Genomic DNA, 17,701 nt, shown 5'->3' with positions numbered 1-17,701 from the left:
TACTTTTCTTTTTGTTGTGATAAAATACCGGAGGAAAGCAACCGACAAGTAAGGAAGGATTTAGTTTGGCTCAGGTTTAAGGGGGTATGCTCTACCATGGTGGGGTGGATACAGTGGTGGTGGTGGTGGTGATGCTGGCCACATTGTATCCATACAGATGAATTCTGGTGTTCAGCTCAGATTCCCATTTGTTCTTTTTTATCTATTTCAGAACCCCATCCCCTAGGATGCTGCAATGCAAGCTCAGGGTCCGTCTTCTAGAACTGTCTTCACAGACATACCCAGAGTTGTGTCTCCCAGGGGATGTTCATCCTGTCAGGTTATGAAGATTAGCGACCTCATCCCTGCCCTCTTTCACACTGGTGGGGGATGGGTGGCCTTTGGCAGCTTTGGCACTGGATGTGTCACTGGGGAGACACTGTGGTTCCTTATCTCTTCCTGCTCTTTGTGCAAGGCCAGAACCATTTCACACTGCAGCCTTACCCATGGGCCTTGCCCATGCTTAATCTTCTTCATTCTGTCCTATTTTCTTTCTTCTCCAGATTCTAACCTACTACTTAACTTACTTTCTTTGTCTAATTTCTCCCATTAGAAGGCAAACCTGCCATGAGTGAGGGCTTTTCTGTGGTTGCTATTCTATGCCTTCCTCGTTGATCTGTCAAACTGCTGGGACAGATGATGTATGTGCTTAACAAACGTCTGGCGAGTGAGGAGTGGCAAGTCCCCTTTCAGCATCTTCCTCCTTCCATACAAATGACACTTTGTTTCCATCCTCTCTCCATGTGGCTCATTTGACTCCTTGGTGACCTCTCCCCATGCCCTGATGGAGCCTTCCGTGTCTACACTTCTAGCCTCTCATGGTATTTTATACCTGAACACTGTGTATCTGCTCTGCCGTGTTGGCCATGAGGTCCAGCAGGTTAGAGCGAGGGAGGGCATCAACAGTCAGAAACATTCAACAGGTCAGTTTTTGAGAGCGTTCAGGATATGGAAAACGGAGGGTGTGCTGGAAGAGGGGATGGTGCAGCGGGCTAACAGAGCAACAACCGTTTTGGCTTGTTATAACAAAGTCAAACAATGTCATTTGGATATTGACAAGGGCCCTTAAGGTCCATTCAGTCAGAGTGCCAATCGGAGAGATGGGCTTTTCCAAGTATCACATGTCACCTTAAAGGTCACTTCCCTGACATATACAGCATGCTTCACTGAGTTCTCACCACTCCCCATCCCCACTACCGTAACAACCATTGGGAGAATCCAGGGAAAAACATGTGCTGTGCAAGGCTCCAGAAACTTCACTTAGGGGATGACAGCTCACTCCCATAATTCTCGGGAGTCCTTCTGACCCTCGGAAAGTTCCGGGAGTAATCACAGGTATTAGTTTACATGACATGCTCCTGTCTACCATATGGTGACAGCCCTGCTTTGATACTGGGCTCTTGCTATGATGTTACTGCTTCCAAGGAGACAACACTCTAAATGTTTACTTTGTATATTTGCCAGCAGCCAAAGGACTTGGCTCATCTGATTCACTTATTTCTGCTCATTTTTATGTTTGTGGCCTGGATAAAGGAGGCGTGGACGTAAAGGAGAAAGAAGACAGAGAGTAGGATGGGACCCTTCATAACTGCCTAGCCCAGTCTGCTTGCTACTCACAACCTCTCACACTGAGTTACTGGCAGTTTGCTTCCAGGAGAATCGACCCCAAAGGAGACAACTTGAGTTCTGGAGGAGGTAGGGTTCTGCTTTGCTGATGTCTAATATAGTCTTCACTATCTCAAATACCAGGAGACTGACTTTGCATCGAGGTAGAGAAGCCCGACCTTACATAGCACATGTATGTGAATGGGATCTTACTACTACTCATTCAAAGCCAGAGGAGGGTCTTGCACAATGAACCTACAAATAGATGTGAAATGAAAGACCTGGGAGAAGGAGCAGAAATGGGTCTGGCCTGGCAGCAGAGAAGCCTCTCCTATGCTTCTCTTGCCTGCAATTGAGGATCATCAACTCAGGTATCTCCACTCGGCCACAGTCAGGGACTCTCTGTCACTGTAGACCATGGGAGCCATTCCCTCTGTTTTCTGAATTCCACTATTTTCATTTTTTTTTAGCATGTTTTACAGTTGTATTAGATCTTGGTTATAGCCATGTTTTGTCAATATAACAGAGATCTCACAGAATATTCCCTTAACCCAAGCTTTCTTAAGGCAGTGCCAAAGCGGCCTATTGATGTTCAGTGTTTACTGTGTAGACCTGGGCCATCTTCACTTAGAAAGGATGGGTGAAGTTGGACAGACAGCACGGGGCTGTCTAATTTCCTCCCAGCAACTGTCCAGCACACACATGTACCAGGATCGGGTGGTGGGCCACTTACATCCTGCCTCTTAGAGCCTTGGCTTTCTGTTCTTCTTCCAGGTTTCTAGGAGGTGTGGGAGGGGCCATCCCCTCATTCAGGCAGACTGTAGGGTCCTTCAAGCTCCCCCGGTAAGAGCCTCCTTCCAGAGTCTAAAAGGAGAAGGACAAACAGCCTCAGAGTGAGCACTGGAAAGTTATTTACAAGCCCTGTGTCTCCCCAGTCTGGCCACAGGCAATATGAAAGCCAGCAGCCAGGACCGTGCTCTTTGAACTACAGGGCAGCATTAGACCAGAGACTTCCACCTTCTTGGAGCAGGGAGCTTCCATCCACAGTCAGGACATACCACTCGTCCTTGTGATCGGGGCACACCAGGAACCCATGTGATCAGAGCACACTAGGCATCCATGTGTCACTGAGTGCCCAGACATAATGAAGTTGTCACAGCAATTTATCCCTGGGTGAGGGCTGCAGAAAAGCTCCACATGGATTCTATACCAAATAAGGCATTGGGAAGGAACACTGGCCACAGGACTACTTCATGCAAATTGGTAAGCTAAGGAAAGTGACAGAGGTAGCTGGTGGAAACCATACTTTGCTATGTTAACTGCGATGCTTTGGAAGAAGACAATGAGATGTCGTTAAAAAACAGCCAACAGATGGAGCCTTTTCTAAAAACGTCTTTGTTAGTGTTATTTACCAAGGGCTTTCTTTTGTTAATCCTCATTCCTGTTAATTAAGGTGCTACATAAGGCGCTTACTTGTTAGGGAAAAAAAGGTAAGTGGATTGATACAGTGATCTAGAAACAGCTGAGAAAAGGAACCTCATGTCTAAACCCGGATCTGATGAACAGAGCATGCTCTTGTAGGAGACATGAAACTGTCCCGTGTATCCCTGGATTTTCAGATCAGATCCTCTCTTTTAGCAAATTTCTAAAGGACAGAGATGATACATACTTGCACAAATCCTAGGAAAAGTTGAGAGTGGTCCCCAATGGTTAGTGTCTCTCTGTCACAGGCACTGGTAACAGTAACATATTGTTGAGTTGTAACACACTCAAGTTGTAACTGGTAGAGTAACATACTCTTGGGGCCAAACTAACATTTTTTTTCTTTTTTTTGGAGCTGGGGACCGAACCCAGGGCCTTGTGCTTGCTAGGCAAGCGCTCTTCTGCTGAGCTAAATCCCCAACCCCCAAACTAACATTTTAATGTACTAAGCTGATTTGCTTAATGTATATTTAGATTACCATATAGGTCTTTGAAGAGTTCTAAAGTTTAATTTTTTGGCAGACTCATACCTATATGCAATGAACTTCTTATCTCTGATTAACTTGTCCTATCTCTACCTCTTCTCCACCTGAAACCTTTCTTTCCCAACTAGGCTGCCTCCTACTTTCATCTCCGTGTGTGACCAATGAACGAACAACAAACAAACAAATAAGTAAGGCTGCTTCCTGAGCATGGGTGGGAGGTTACTTACTTGAGTGTGAACCAACTTATCAGTGGCTACACCACTGAAGAAAGTGACACCTCCCCCATGTAACTGTTAATCGTCGTCAGGAAGGGAGATTCCTGAGCCCTTCCCTGCTTCATGATGAAATGCTGCTGGGTCCAATCTTATACAGGTCTTGTCAGATGACCATAGCTGCTTTGGGTTCATGGATGCAAGAACCATGAGACAGTGGAGGTCCGGGAGACAACGTTCTGCAACATTCTACCCCATTTCCCAGCCCTTGCGTTCTTTCTAACCCCTCATCTGCAGTGTTCCCTGAGCTTGAGAGCAGGGCTGTATGCAGTACAGGCACCCGAGGACCAGTGGAAGCAAGGAGGGAAACAGTAGTTAGAGGTCAGGGTCAAAGTGGACGTCTATAACACAAGCATGAAAAACAAACGTCAACTACCCACAGTGCCTGGCAATGCCAGCCTCTGTGGTTTCTAGAAGGCAAGGCTTTGTTTCGTAGTCTTTGGAAACACCAGTTCTAAGACACAGGACACCAAGATCAAATAGGGCTGATCACCAAGGCGGTAGAGCAAAAGGCTGTGGCCTGTCTTAAACAGCCTGCGCTTGAGAACATCCGTCACTGACTCTCTTAGCTGCTACATTTCAACAGAAGCCAGACAGAGGCAGGAAGGACCATTCCAGGGGAATGAAAGCAAACGTGGTGCCCAACAGGAGAAAAGACGGAAAATATCAGGACCTTATTGTTGAACAGTGACATCACCTTCTTCCCCACTCCCTAAATGAACAACTGTGTCAAGGGTCAAACATGGGTCTGTCGCCAACACTGGGATTAAAAGCACAGACAGTATCTTCCAGCTTAAGAGAGATAACTGCTTTCCACTTGACGTAAAGGTGTTTACAGAACAAGTAATCAACCATGGGAACTGTTATATCCAGAGCAGCACTATAGGCTAAAAATAAAGAAAGGTCGAGAAGGGTTTAGCTACATTTATAGATACAGGATCTGTAACCTGCTATTAAGGAAATTAGAATGTCTGGTGCTGAGGCCGGACAAGCCAGTGGACGGGCAGTTTTCCGGTGCATGTCCCTCGGTGCCATCACCAGAGCCAGGCTCCAGTACAGATGGACCCAGCTGGTGATGGATATGATTAGTACCTTTAACTTCCCATCTTCCTCACTGTCCTGTGTGGCCTTTATTCTGTGGCCCGTAGGCTGGTGGGAAGGTGAGTGTCAGGCCCAGTGAGCATGCCTACACCACTGCCTCCTGGGTGGGTGGCACAACCAGATTGGCATGGGTTAACCCGTCTACAGGGGAAAGGGCCTCTGAGGAGTCCAATGTGTCACACAGGAACACCTGCATTTCTCTCTTGACTTTGTGTGAGCAAAGAAGCCGGGTTATGTCTTGGAGAGGACTCTGGGACAGTGTCAGAGCATGGCACAGTGGGAATAGAGGGCCCACTAAGCTCTTATGGTGGGCAGCCTGCCTGGAATGATGGAGTTGTCTCTCTTGCCTCTAATTTAGTGATCCCCTAGAAGGTCTCAGCTGCCAGAGTTGGATTACAGGGATCTGATTTAGGATAACCATAGCAACTTGTCATCATTGTTGTCTGGAGGGGGTGGGCAATAGTTGACAGTTTGTCTCCATAGTAAAGATGTCTGTCCCACCTGTAGTTCAGGGCCACAACATGCAGCAGATGAAAAGGAAATTGAACGAGGAAGGAGCAATACAAGTCCCTGTGTCTGGTCCATTTCCTTGCAGAAATGCAGAGAGGACTCAAATACACGGCTTATAGTGGAGGAAGGCCACTGTCTCGGTGAAATGGACGTATTTCCTAGTCATGCCCATAAAATGCTCCACAACTATGTCCGCCCCCCCCCCCCCATGTAGTTAACTAATTTCTGCATTACTGATAGTATAGAATGTAATGTAAATGCTATATAGTGATTGTTATACTGTCTTGCTTAGGGAACGGGGAAGGAAAAAGTCAATATATGTTCAGTGCAGGTGTAATTTCTCCCCCAAAGAGTTTTGATCTGAGGTTGGGTGAACCTACAGAAAAGGAACCCAGGGATGTAAAGGATTGGCTATTCTAAGATATATATTTAACTGAATACAGAAACCGAAGAGCACTCAATCCTGGCAGGAACTGCACTGTAAGAAAGGTCATGGAGTGGAAAATAAGTGAGGTGCAGGTAGAATTGGATATGTGAGGATCTGGACTGGCAGAAGACAGTGCTAATGAATGGTGTGTGTGTGTGTGTGTGTGTGTGTGTGTGTGTGTGTGTGTGTGTGCCAGTAAGCTGGGATGGGTGCCACTGAGTGCTAGTGCTAGTGAGTGGGGGTGGGTGCTAGTGAGTGGAGGTGGGTGCTAGTGAGTGGGAGTGAGTGCTAGTGAGTAGGGGGAGTGCTAGTGATAGGGGTGCTAGTAAGCAGGGGTGGATACTAGTGAGCTGGGATGGGTGGAATACCAGAGAAGGAAGATATGAACATCAAAGTTAGAACCTGAGATATATAGAGGAGATCCTAAAGACCCTTGTCCATGGCATTAAGCAAGACAATAAGCTGGACTTACATTTTAGAAAGATCACTCTCAACCTTCCAAAGAGCTTTTAAGGCCACATCTCTGACTGGACAGCAAAGGAGAACAGGATTTAAAATCTAAACACTATGGTTACATTATTTGCCAAAGGGTCTGAGAGAAAACACATGAAGCCCTAACACTGAGTGTATCAGATGATGATAATCTCTGTCTGGACCACTGTCATTTCCCCAGTCTCTCCTGAACGAGCATATAATGCTTTTACTAAGTTGCTAAGGGAAGGCAATCACATGGAAAGATGCCAGACTAAAATCAGGGAGGGACAGACTGTACCAGTGCAGGCAGGAAGGGCTTCTGAGCATTATCTTAGGCTGTGGACTGTATAAGGAAGCTCTATGCTGGATTTCAGAGGTAGGTGCAGGGCAGGCCTCCTGGGTGGAGATCAAGGCTCATCCAGTGAGATAACAGGGAAGTGGTGGCCTAGCACCACTTCTCCATCATGCCCTTGGAATAGTTATCATATATTGGGTGAGATGTGGGGAGAAAAGGGAGGAGCAGAGGTGGGGGAAGAAAGCAAGTACTGGTTGGTGAGAGCAGAGAGAAAAAGAAACTTCTTCATGCTGTTGGTGGGGGTGTAGACTGGGATGCAGTCGCCTTGGAAAACAGTGTGCCATTCCCAAGGAAATGAACTATATAGAAGTATCATAAAGTACAGCACTCCAGCTGGGCGTGGTGGCTTGTGCCTTTAATCCCAGCACTAGGGAGGTAGAGGCAGGCCAATCTCTGTGAGTTTGAGGTCCACCTGGTCTACAGAGTGAGTTCTAGAACAGCCAGGGCTATGTAGAGAGACCCTGCCTAAAATAAAAGAGATGGGTGAGGACCGAGGTGAAGATGTCTGTATCTGTGCTCACGGTGCCACAATTGACAACAGCCAAGACGACAGCTTACGCTTTGTTGATACATGACTGGATAAAGAGGCATGCACACGTGCCTACACATAAACGATTTTTGGTCAGGCATGAAGAAAAAATTCTACCGTTTGCCACATTTTGGATAAACTTGGACAACCTGATGCCAAATGAAATAAGCCAGACACAGAGGAAAATATCCCATTATCTTGTCTATAAAGGAAATCCTTTTCAAGAGTCAGGATTACATGAGTTAGAGAATGAAGTAGGGGCTGCAGAGTGGAAGGGAGTCGGGGAAGGAAGGGAGGACAACAGGACTCAGCAGTACAAGGGCTCAGATATGTGGCATGAGTAGTTTCAAACCCAACCCATACCTGCAGGCTGCACTTAACATGGTGTTACATCAGGGACCTTCGTCAAGTAGATAGATTTAGGTGTTCTTGTCACACAGGAAGTGACCTCGTGAAATAAAGCTGTGTCTCCATAGAGTGAACAGATGAGTGTGTGTGTGTGTGTGTGTGTGTGTGTGTGTGTGTACACATACTTCCCACTGGGAAGCGCACATTTTGACACTAATGTACTTTTACAATTTTTATAATATCCCCCTGACAAAAAGCTTCAGAGCCAAGCTATTCTCACCAGGATCGGCTACAGGACACCTGCATGGTGATAAAACTGAGGTGTGGGATTTCCAGGCAAACGATATCGCGGGGTTGATGACTCTGGGTTTTAAAGTTTTTGTTGGATTCTAACATTTCTTTTTTTTTTTTTCCCCGGGGCTGGGGACCGAACCCAGGGCCTTGCGCTCGCTAGGCAAGCGCTCTACCGCTGAGCTAAATCCCCAACCCCAAGGATTCTAACATTTCTTATTCTGAACCTCTGGAACCCTTGCCAGAATATGAAGACCAGATGACCCCAGTCTAGAAAATGTGCACCACCAGCGTGGGTATGATGCATATTGCTTTATTTCCTGCTAACTCAACAGAACAGGGCTACCGACCGACCAAGTTACCTGATGTAATGGGATAGCATAGCACTGACAGAAACACATCCTGGTCTGAGCCACATATGAGGCGGCCCTGGGGAGATGAGTGCTCTCCAAGTAGGAAAGCCAGAGGGTGGAAGCTTTGCTGAAGCCAGCTTGTACATTTCTCAGGCCACCGTGGAGACTGAATAAGAGCTGCAGTTGCCAGCCCTGCAAGTGGGAGATTATCAGGAAGCATGCGCTGGGCCATCAGAGTGAGCTGTTCCAGTGTGCCACCTACAACAAGCGTTGAGATGGGGCTTTCTTCTTAGGGGTTCAGTCTTGTATGCCAAGCAGGCAACTGAACCCTGGGGGCTCCAAGACACAGAAAATAGGCCCATTTGATTCTCCCATAGCCAGGAAGCTATGGCTCTTTAGATCTGAAGGATAAAACCAAATAGCATCACCTATTAAACTATTTCCCTACAACGGTCATCTACCACCAATCTACTGGCTGACAGGTACTAAGTTTCCACACGCCCATGCGAGGTCATAGAAGTGGGAGACAACTTGGTTTTTCGATTGCCCTGAGAGCTAACATCTGTAGGTCCCTGCTTATCAGTGTGTGAAGAATGGCCATGCCCAGGCAATCATCTTTACTCTCTTGAGATTAGATTCAGGTCAACAGATTCATCATCATTACCAGGAGGGGTCAATCTCCAGAGTAGACGAGACACTTCTCTCAGGCTCCATAATCAATCCGAGCCCCCGGGACCTTTGCCTTCCAGTCCTTTACATGCTCGCTGCCAGGTACAAACCCATAGCTGCTAAGGAGTGAAAAGTCTTATCAAGGCTCACACAGAACAAACAGAAAAAGTGCTTGTTTCTGGCTCAGAGTTTGAGACGAAACCCAGGAAAAGTGGGTTAGTTCTGCTGGGGGAGGTGTGGGCAGGCCAAGACAAGTAAGCCAGTAAGAACTCTGAAGGGCTCACCATGCCCAGGAGAGCAGAGGCTCTCCAGGGATTTAACTGCATAGGAGGCAAATCTTCAAATCCTGTTTTCATCCTGCAGCTTCTGGGCAGCAGAGACGGAACCCTACTGCAACCATAACCAGGGGACCGTACTGTTCAGCCTTGGGACCTAGAATATGGGGGCTCTCACAGCCTTCAGGTAGAGCTAGGGAGCCAAATGAATTCTGAGTGCAGAATTTGATGCTATTGCTTGAACAAAGAAAGCAAAATGACTCCAGACAGAAATCCCGGCCCATCAGAAATGCTTTAAAATGGAATCAGACTCATAGTTGGAAAGGGCTCAGCTAGTTCTTCCTCATACTACACTAACATTAACAACCCCTCCAGGTCCAGGTTCTGTCCTCTGGAGTGAGCGTTCGACCAATCTTTCATTTCTATAGCAGTGCTTCAAGGCATTGGCAGACAGCCCTCCTCATGTGTTTCTCCCCAGGCTTAATCTCCCTTTCTTCAGCTTTCATTCACATAACCACATGGTATCGCCTACTTCCTCTGGAGTCCTTCCAGGTCTTTCAAGAACATGCTAGATGACTGCATTTAGAATGAAGAGATTACTCACACACAGCTCATAAAAGTGCGATTGGACGGCTTGGAGCTCAATGGTACCACCGCTCTTGACCTGCACGCTGAACTTTGGACACGTCTGTGATGTCAACATAAACCCTGAACTTTAATTGGATAGGTCTGTGACACCACTGGCTGCTTCGGCCACCTCCCTCTGCTGCCATGTTCCATCAAACAAACCCTAGAACTTTTTAAAGAGCTCTTCGACTCTTTTCTTGGAAGCCAAAAGCTGACGGTGAATAAATGGGTCTCCATCTTATAGGCCAAAACGCAGCTCAGTGTTTTCAAACGTGGTTGAAATGTCCTTCATTTACTGTTGCTCTGTGGCTACGCCACAGTGGGATGGGAAAGAAAGAAGGAGAAAAGAGAAAGAATCAAATTTTGGTGGGCAAATTCTAAGAAACAATCCCGTGTCTCCCTTGCTCTTTCCTTAACGTGTTTGGCTTCTTACATCATGCCAAAGATATCCCTGAGATTTCGGCTCTGTGTAGATCTTCGAGAAGTAATTATTGGTAGGGAAAGTTAATGCTCTTTTTTATGGTAAATGCACCACAGAAAAGGCGTCTACTCAGAAGCTATTTCTTGGGAGTCTGTGATCAGGCCGGTGAACGGTAACCTCAGCCCACACTTCCTTTTCTCTGGGGCATTCGTCTCTGTGGGGCACAACCCACAACCCACAAGTGCCGTCCCTTGGCTATGGTTGTCTAGCACTAGACCCAGTGTCCACATACACCAGGGACCAACAGTATGAAGGCTAGCACTGGAGAGAGTCAGGATAAAGGTCACCCCAAATAGAAGCAGATATGGATCTTTGGAAACAAGTGTTCACGAAGAACCTATTAAGTGTAAAAGACTACTATATATTAATGGGAGAAAAAAAATAATACTGCCTGAAATTACTAGCGAGCAGGGAGACATTCGGCCATTTTAACAACAACAGAACTGTCTCTAACCGCATGGAGCTTTGGGAACTGTGGTGGGACTTCAGAGGAACTGCCGTGACTGACAAGGGGAAGTCTTTGTGAGAGATGAGATTGAGTGGGACCCCGAAGGCCTGCTGTGCGTAAGCTAAAAGAGGGAGAACATCCCAGAGAAATGGAGTGATAGCAACAAGAACTTGAGAGAGGAAAGACAAACCTGTGACACTGTTAAATCAATGTAGTGACTGGAGATAAAAAAGCAAAACAGACCAACCAACAAACAAAAAGCAAAACCAAACAAGGCCATGGGAAGGGCAGGGGGAGGGGCATGAGAATGGACAGCTTGCCTTCTTACTAGAACCACCATCTGCAGCCACCATTTGCTCTGTACTCACAACCATCAGGCCGCTTGCCTGAAAAGCGGATGCATCACGGTCCTCCAATCCCGGGGCCAAGTGGAAGAGGGTTAGTATTGGAAGAACAGCGACTCAGTCGAGTGACAGAAAAGCCAAACAGGGAGCACAGACAGCCGAGGAAGACGGGCGCACACTTCCCACCGCTGTCTTATTGCTTACACAGAAAAAAAAATGGGGGCAGAGAGACAGCTGCACCCAGGAGGAGCACTAGCACACCACTGAAAGCCCGATCCAGCTCAGGCTACCTGCCCTTCCTTGTGGTATTATGATCGCCACAGTCTAAACCAGTTGTTGGTGGCTGACGTTTGCCTTCCCCCAGTGACAGAGACACATTCCCGCCCCAGTTTTTTGTGGCGAGGATAATATTTACATGTTTTACTCCTCTGTGATCAGTAGTCTAATTGCTAAGGCTCCGTAAACTAGGAAGTCTCTAAATGAAATGTCCTGGTTCTTTAAAATGCCCAGACCATACTCCATCTCAGCTGGCTTCAGGGCTAGCCTGGAGCACATCTATCTACCAGCAGCTGATGGTGCCACATGTCTAGGGTCCAGCTGGTCAGTTTCAGTGAGTATATTTGTTTTGGAAACTTTTCACCTTCTGTTCACCTCATAACACTAAAGGCCCTGCTGATTTCCCATGCCAATTTCCACATAAAGCTGAAAAGGCCCCTGGGGCACAGTTTGTTTGTTTGTTTATTTATTTATTATTTTTTGAAAATACCATTATATGCAATTAGAATACACGAAATCAGGATGTAGGTAACTGATTTGAGGCCCTAGTTGAGGTCCTGGGAGCCACATGGAGGTGAGAGGTAACACACGGCTTCCTCCAGCATGCCCACTTACCAGCTTACTTTTGACCAACTTTTCTATTGCACTGACAAGGTCTGCAGCAGTAGGCACGTCAGTGGGAGCCTGCCGGGCTGCTAGCAAAGAGGACTGCAAGACACGGACAGCAAAGGAAAAGCGGGTTAGCAAGAGGAGAGGGAGGCAGTTAGGAAGCACATCACATACTCCAGAGGTCCAGGCTAGGAAAGCACGTTTAGTGTTTAGAGGACAGAGACAACAGAGGGAGATGGGGGTGGTTCGTGGGGTACAGGTAGGCCTGCATATCCCTGGAGAGGGATTCTGGTCAGTGACCAAGTCCAGATGGGCCTGGTTTTCCTTAGAGGCTGATGGGAGGGGTCACTGGATCCCTCAGGAAACCCACAGACCAGGGCTATGCCTACTGATAGCAGAGCCGGGGCAGCCACTCTGAGGGAGATCAGGACTTCTTGTGGTAACCCGCCTGTGTTCCATGGTCTGGAAGGTATGAGCAATTCCAGGCTCAAATGTGGGCGAAGGAGATAAAGTCCTTGCCCTGCTGCGCCCTTAGCTATAGATCGGCACTGTGTGTCAAGCAAGCCTGATACTTCTCCCGTATCTTCTCCTTCCCTTTCCTTCTCATTCCTACCTCCCCCACACACATGCATTCTGGGCACTGGTAAGGCTCCCAAGAGTTGCTATGTCACATGTTGGGATTCCCAGAGACCCTGCTTCCAGCAAAGGCAGACTCAACTACAGGTCTCTCTGTGTCCTTCCCCTGGACCAGGGGCAAGGCTTTGTGTGGTGGCTGCTTGCCTAGTGGCTGGGTTATTTCTCCCCCACACTGAAGGAGCCTTTCGTTGTTATTAGTCTGCTTGCTTTTTCCTTCTTCCATCCTCCCGAGGTAAAGCTAGGGAAGAGATGGTTAGCTCTCTATCCATAGGTGTGCTTTTAGTCCGGTGCAGCAGGGGAGAAGGGAAAGAGGGAAGAGGAGACCAGAGAGGAGGGAAGGCAGAGCTCGGAGGGCGGAGGGCGGAGGGTGGAGGGCAGAGGGCGGAGGGCAGAGGGCAGAGGGCAGAGGGCAGAGGGCAGAGGGCAGAGGGCAGAGGGCAGAGGGCAGAGGGCAGAGGGCAGGGGGCAGTGGTGTTCCCAGGCTAAGACATGAAGAGAATTACTTATGAGTGTAGAAAGAACAATGTCTGGGCTTGGCCAGGCTTCAGTTTCTCCCTTTAGGTTAGGGAAGAGTTTCAAAAAGAACTTTAAGTGCTTGTCAGATTGGGGGAAGATAAAAAACACGCAATTAAGGAAGATAAAACAACACTGTCTTTCCTCTTTGGGAAGAATGCAGAAAAATGTCTTGGTTTGAAAAATCAAGTTACTATCCCTTTGCTTCTGGAAACTCACTCGAGTCAGATGTTTGAAGAACAGAAGCTGGATCTACACAGCGATCCTCAGGGGTATTACTCAGAGGTACAAAGACCGGAAACGCCTAAGTGTCCTACAAAGGGCCACTCAGGGCAATGAGGGAGCATAAAGGTCAGGAAAATATCCCCCCGTTACTGAAATCAAGGTTGAGCAGGTAACATTAAAAAGATTCTACAAAGCAGGAATAGATGAAGCACTGACAGCCACACACACAGTGGAAGCGGGAAACATCCACACGTGTGAACAAAGGACACATGACATGGACACATGTTGAACTTTAAACGATCATTGAACGTTCAGTTAAAGTTCCTGCGGGGTCGTGGGACACACCTGGAATTTTAACATTCAGCAGGCAGACACAAAAGGACTGCAGCAAGCTCAGGGCCAGCCTGGCTTATGAAATGAGTTCCAGGCCAGCCAGGACTAGTGAGACTCTGCCTCCTTACAATCAAAATTGTTTCAATAAATTCACTGCTACTTGCTAGGAGTGCAGGACTCACTCCAATTCCAGATATTTCTACCAAAACCAAATGGACAGAAATCAAACAAGCCAGCGTGGGGAGAGTTAACATGGGATTCCTGCTATGCACTAGGTACAGTGAAGAAAGGACCACATTGATGCCTGCAGTAAATTTGTATTCTCAGTTAAAAACTATCCAGGAACAGCCTAACATCCATTCACCCCCAACAAACTGAGGGGACTAGGAGAGGGTTCATGGCCTTTCTGTTTTCTGTAGGCAATGGAACTTGGGAACTCTACCATCCCATCTCTCCCCGTGTCTGTCTGTCTATCTGTCCATCTGTCTCTCAAACACATACACACACACTTTCTCTCCCTCCCCCACCTCCTCCCTCTCTCTCTCTCTCTCTCTCTCTCTCTCTCTCTCTCTCTCTCTCTCTCTCGACATTTTACAAGGGTAGGTGGGGAAGTCAGGAGGCTAGATCTCCTGAAGGTGAAGGGCAGGCATCTCTGCCTCTGGGAATCCCTTTGGCCCTATGGGTACAAAGTCATACTTCTGTTTTCTTTCTCAATGGCCCAGGGTCAACTTGGCCTAGAAGTATGGTCCAAATATCTCTGTAGAAAGGGACACAACTGTATGCTTCTTAGCGTGAGCACCTTGGGAGGCAGCCTCATCTTAACCCCTGGTTCTCCCTCCCGCCTACACAAAGGAAGACCTTGGATATTTACTATGGGTTAACAACCAACTGCAAAGCAGACAGAATTAAAATCAGAAATGCTGGAACATCCATAAACACAGCCTATGAAGCCTGATACCTATACATGCTTGGCCTGCTAACTCAAAGGAGGCTTCCCCAGTGCAGGGCACAGGGAAGCACATAAACATAGTGAGGGAGCCTGAGACAGCTGGTGAGCCCTCACTACCATCACAAGAGGACACTCGGGAGATAATGGCGAGTGCAAGCAAAAGCTGCAACTTTCCCTTCAGTGACCAGAGTCACAGATACAAGCCATTACATAAGGCATGAAAACCCCAATGGAGCCCAGGCATAGCTATGAGGAAAGCAAGGAGATACATCACAACAACAGCTTCAGTTGGGCATGGTGGCCATGCCTTTAATGCCAGGAGGCGGAGGCAAATGGATCTCTGGGAGACTGTGGCCAGCCTGGTCTATATGATGAGTTTCTGGCTGGGCAAGGCTACATAGTGAGACCTTGTATCAGTAGAAACAAAGTAGCCCCACTTTGTGGGGGGAGGGGAGGAGATTATGTCAGTGCCTGGGAGTCAAGACTGCCAGAGTCAAGCCACCTCTGGGGAACAAGTGGAAAGACCTGACCACTGGGGCATTAGCGGCAGAGGGGAGGGGACAGGGACCTTTCCCACCAGCGAGCAGAACATTTCACAAAACAAAAGGCTGTGGCGATTTGACAAGCTTTGCTTTTCCATGACTGACAACAACCCTTCCACCACGAGCACCTGTTTCTACTCATACATGCTGAGATGGCAGAGTTTTATCAGCGCTGGCTCAAGGAGAAGTGACTGTGGTTTGACTTATTAGAGCCAAAGGCAGAGGACAACCAAAACACAGGTATGTGCATCAGGCATTACGCAATGACTGGCACTTGGGGCCCTCACCGATTCCTTTTAGGGAAACTGCCTGCAAATGCAGAATCACGGGTCCCTTTATGCGTTCCCAGGTGGGCTCCTGCTTTAACTCCCCAGAATAAGGCTAAGCCTCTGTGATCCTGGGAGAAGACACCTGCTCACTGACACCCGTGTCACCGAGGGCTCATGAAGGGAAAGGACTGATGGGGAGGGGGCAGCGCGGATTCCAGACCCACATTCTCAGGAAGAGAAATCTCAGCAGGGGTCCTACCATCTCATCCTGGGTGGGGTCGTTGTCAAAGATCTTCATGGGCGGGGGGAGAGGTGTGTGTGACTCTTCATCTGGCTCATCTTCTCCCCAACCTTTCTTGCTCTTCTAGAATAAAAGAACACCATTAGGTACTGCTACACCAACAAAAGAGGCCAATACGTCAGCACTTGACAGTAAAAATAATTCTTAAGGAGAAATACTCAGGAAGGCAGAAGGTTGCAAGTTTTTTTAAACTAATTTTTTCCTTCCCTTTTCAACCCCCACTCCTTTCCCTTCCCCTCAGGGTCCAGGCTGGCCTTGAACTCATGATTCTTATGTCTGACTCTTGGGTGCTGGAATTACAGGAAAGTATGTGTCACCACACCCCGCCTAACTTCGAATTTTTCTGAAGGGCTGTTAAACTACCATCCAAATCTCACCAGGCTTTTATGCCATCTCTAACTTGAGAAATGACAGATAGAATAAAATTACAAGGCAGAGTCTGGTTCTGCATCAGAAAGGCTTTCCCAGCTTCACCAGTGATTGGAGTAGGCTAGTTAGGCAGATAAAAATGGGCATTCTTAGTCCCCAAGCCTAAAATGCACCCCTATGTTTTTGTTCTAGAACCTCAGCTCTCCAAGAACCCAGCCTAACTTCTTGACACAAACCCAGTTTTCTGTGACTAACACGAGGTCAGAAGTTCTCATAGGGGCTCATTTTATCGTCACAGCTATCCCTCTGCAGCTCCCTTATTTATTTATTTGAGACAAGGTCCCAGTGTGCAGCCCCAGCTTGCCTAGAGCTCAGTATGTAGAACATGCTGGCCCCAAATTCAGAGATCGGCTACCTCTGCCTCCTGAGTGCTGGGACGGAAGGAGGCCACTAGCACTGCCTGCCATTCGCAGCACCCTGCACAGGTGACACCTGACTGCAGCTCGGCCTCCGGTTTTTGGAGTGACATAGTCTCCAGCCTTGCATTCTCACTCTGTGTCTGGCTCAGTAGAGGCAGGGGATTGACTGCCTCCTTTCTGGCCAGAGATTCCTAACTCTGAATCTGGTAAATCTTTGTTCCTGTCGATGGTCATAGTGCTTGTCAGTCTGTGAATGGGGTGCAAATCAAAGCAAAGACTCAAGAATGGGAAGTTCGAGATGACATAGTACTAGAGATGGCAGACCTGCTTGATTACAAGGCTGGGAGGGAAGCAGGCCAGAGGTCTCTTGTGGCGGAAGCGAGCCCCCCCCCCCCCCCCCCCCCCGCCAAGTACCTCATCAGCACTGTCTCCCTGAGGGGTTGTCTCGTCCCCTGGCTTGGGTGAGCCCAGGTCGAAGCTCTTCCGCCCATCCCGTACTTTCTTCTGCTTTTTGATGTTTCCGTCTGCTTTCCCGCTGTTGAGCCGACGCACAGGGCTCGTCAGCCACTTCTTAAGGGTGTTGGTGGAGCGCTTGGGACCAGGGGAACTGTGGATGGAGTTCAGGGAGGGCTGAGACTGCAGGTTGGCCACGGACTCAGACTTGCCTCCATTCTCACCGGAGGAATGAGAGTATGAATCTGAGGAGGAAGGACAGATAGAAACATCATGTCGGAACCTGTCAAGGCGGGCTTTTGAACTGCTGAGTAAGACAGCTTCACCCTCAGGGAGGTACGTCGTAAGGCAAAAGGTACATGAAGTCCTGCTGTGGACCCAGGCAAGAGACAGCGGTAACAGTTGACACTGATTCAAATGTTCACATGTGACACACCATAGCAGGTTTTCTAGAAACAGAAACTCACAGGAGACAAAGGCTCCTTCTTCCTTGGAGGTTACATTCTGATGGAACATACAATAGACTATGATAACACCAAAATAGATAAAGTATCATAGATAGTGAGAAGAGCTATATTAAAAAATAAGGTTGGGCTGAGCTGTGGTGGCGCAGACCTTCAATCCCAGCACTCAGGAGGCAGAGCAGGCAGACCTCCACGAATTAGAGGCCAGCCTGGTCTACAGAGTGAGTT

The 17,701-nt window shown here is 47.9% G+C and overlaps 1 protein-coding gene across 50 annotated transcripts in view; it reads right to left on the bottom strand.

Moving 5' to 3' along the window:
• Kalrn (kalirin, RhoGEF kinase) overlaps positions 1 to 17,701 on the bottom strand; it is a 606,323-nt gene that overhangs the window by 57,986 nt on the left and 530,636 nt on the right. For 20 of the 50 annotated variants that reach the window (XM_087577026.1, XM_087577019.1, XM_087577018.1 and 17 more), the window contains 3 exons: positions 16,971 to 17,254; positions 15,727 to 15,831; positions 2,378 to 2,508 (listed from right to left, as the gene is read on the bottom strand). In XM_087577026.1, the coding sequence (XP_087433152.1) occupies positions 2,378 to 2,508; positions 15,727 to 15,831; positions 16,971 to 17,254 (520 nt within the window). 50 annotated transcript variants of the gene reach the window in all.

Source organism: Rattus norvegicus, chromosome 11 (genome assembly GCF_021556685.1).
Source record: "Rattus norvegicus strain SHRSP/BbbUtx chromosome 11, alternate assembly SHRSP_T2T, whole genome shotgun sequence".
Taxonomy (NCBI): domain Eukaryota; kingdom Metazoa; phylum Chordata; class Mammalia; order Rodentia; family Muridae; genus Rattus; species Rattus norvegicus.
Note: the sequence above shows the minus strand (reverse complement) of the source record. Positions and strands in the feature narration are given on the sequence as shown.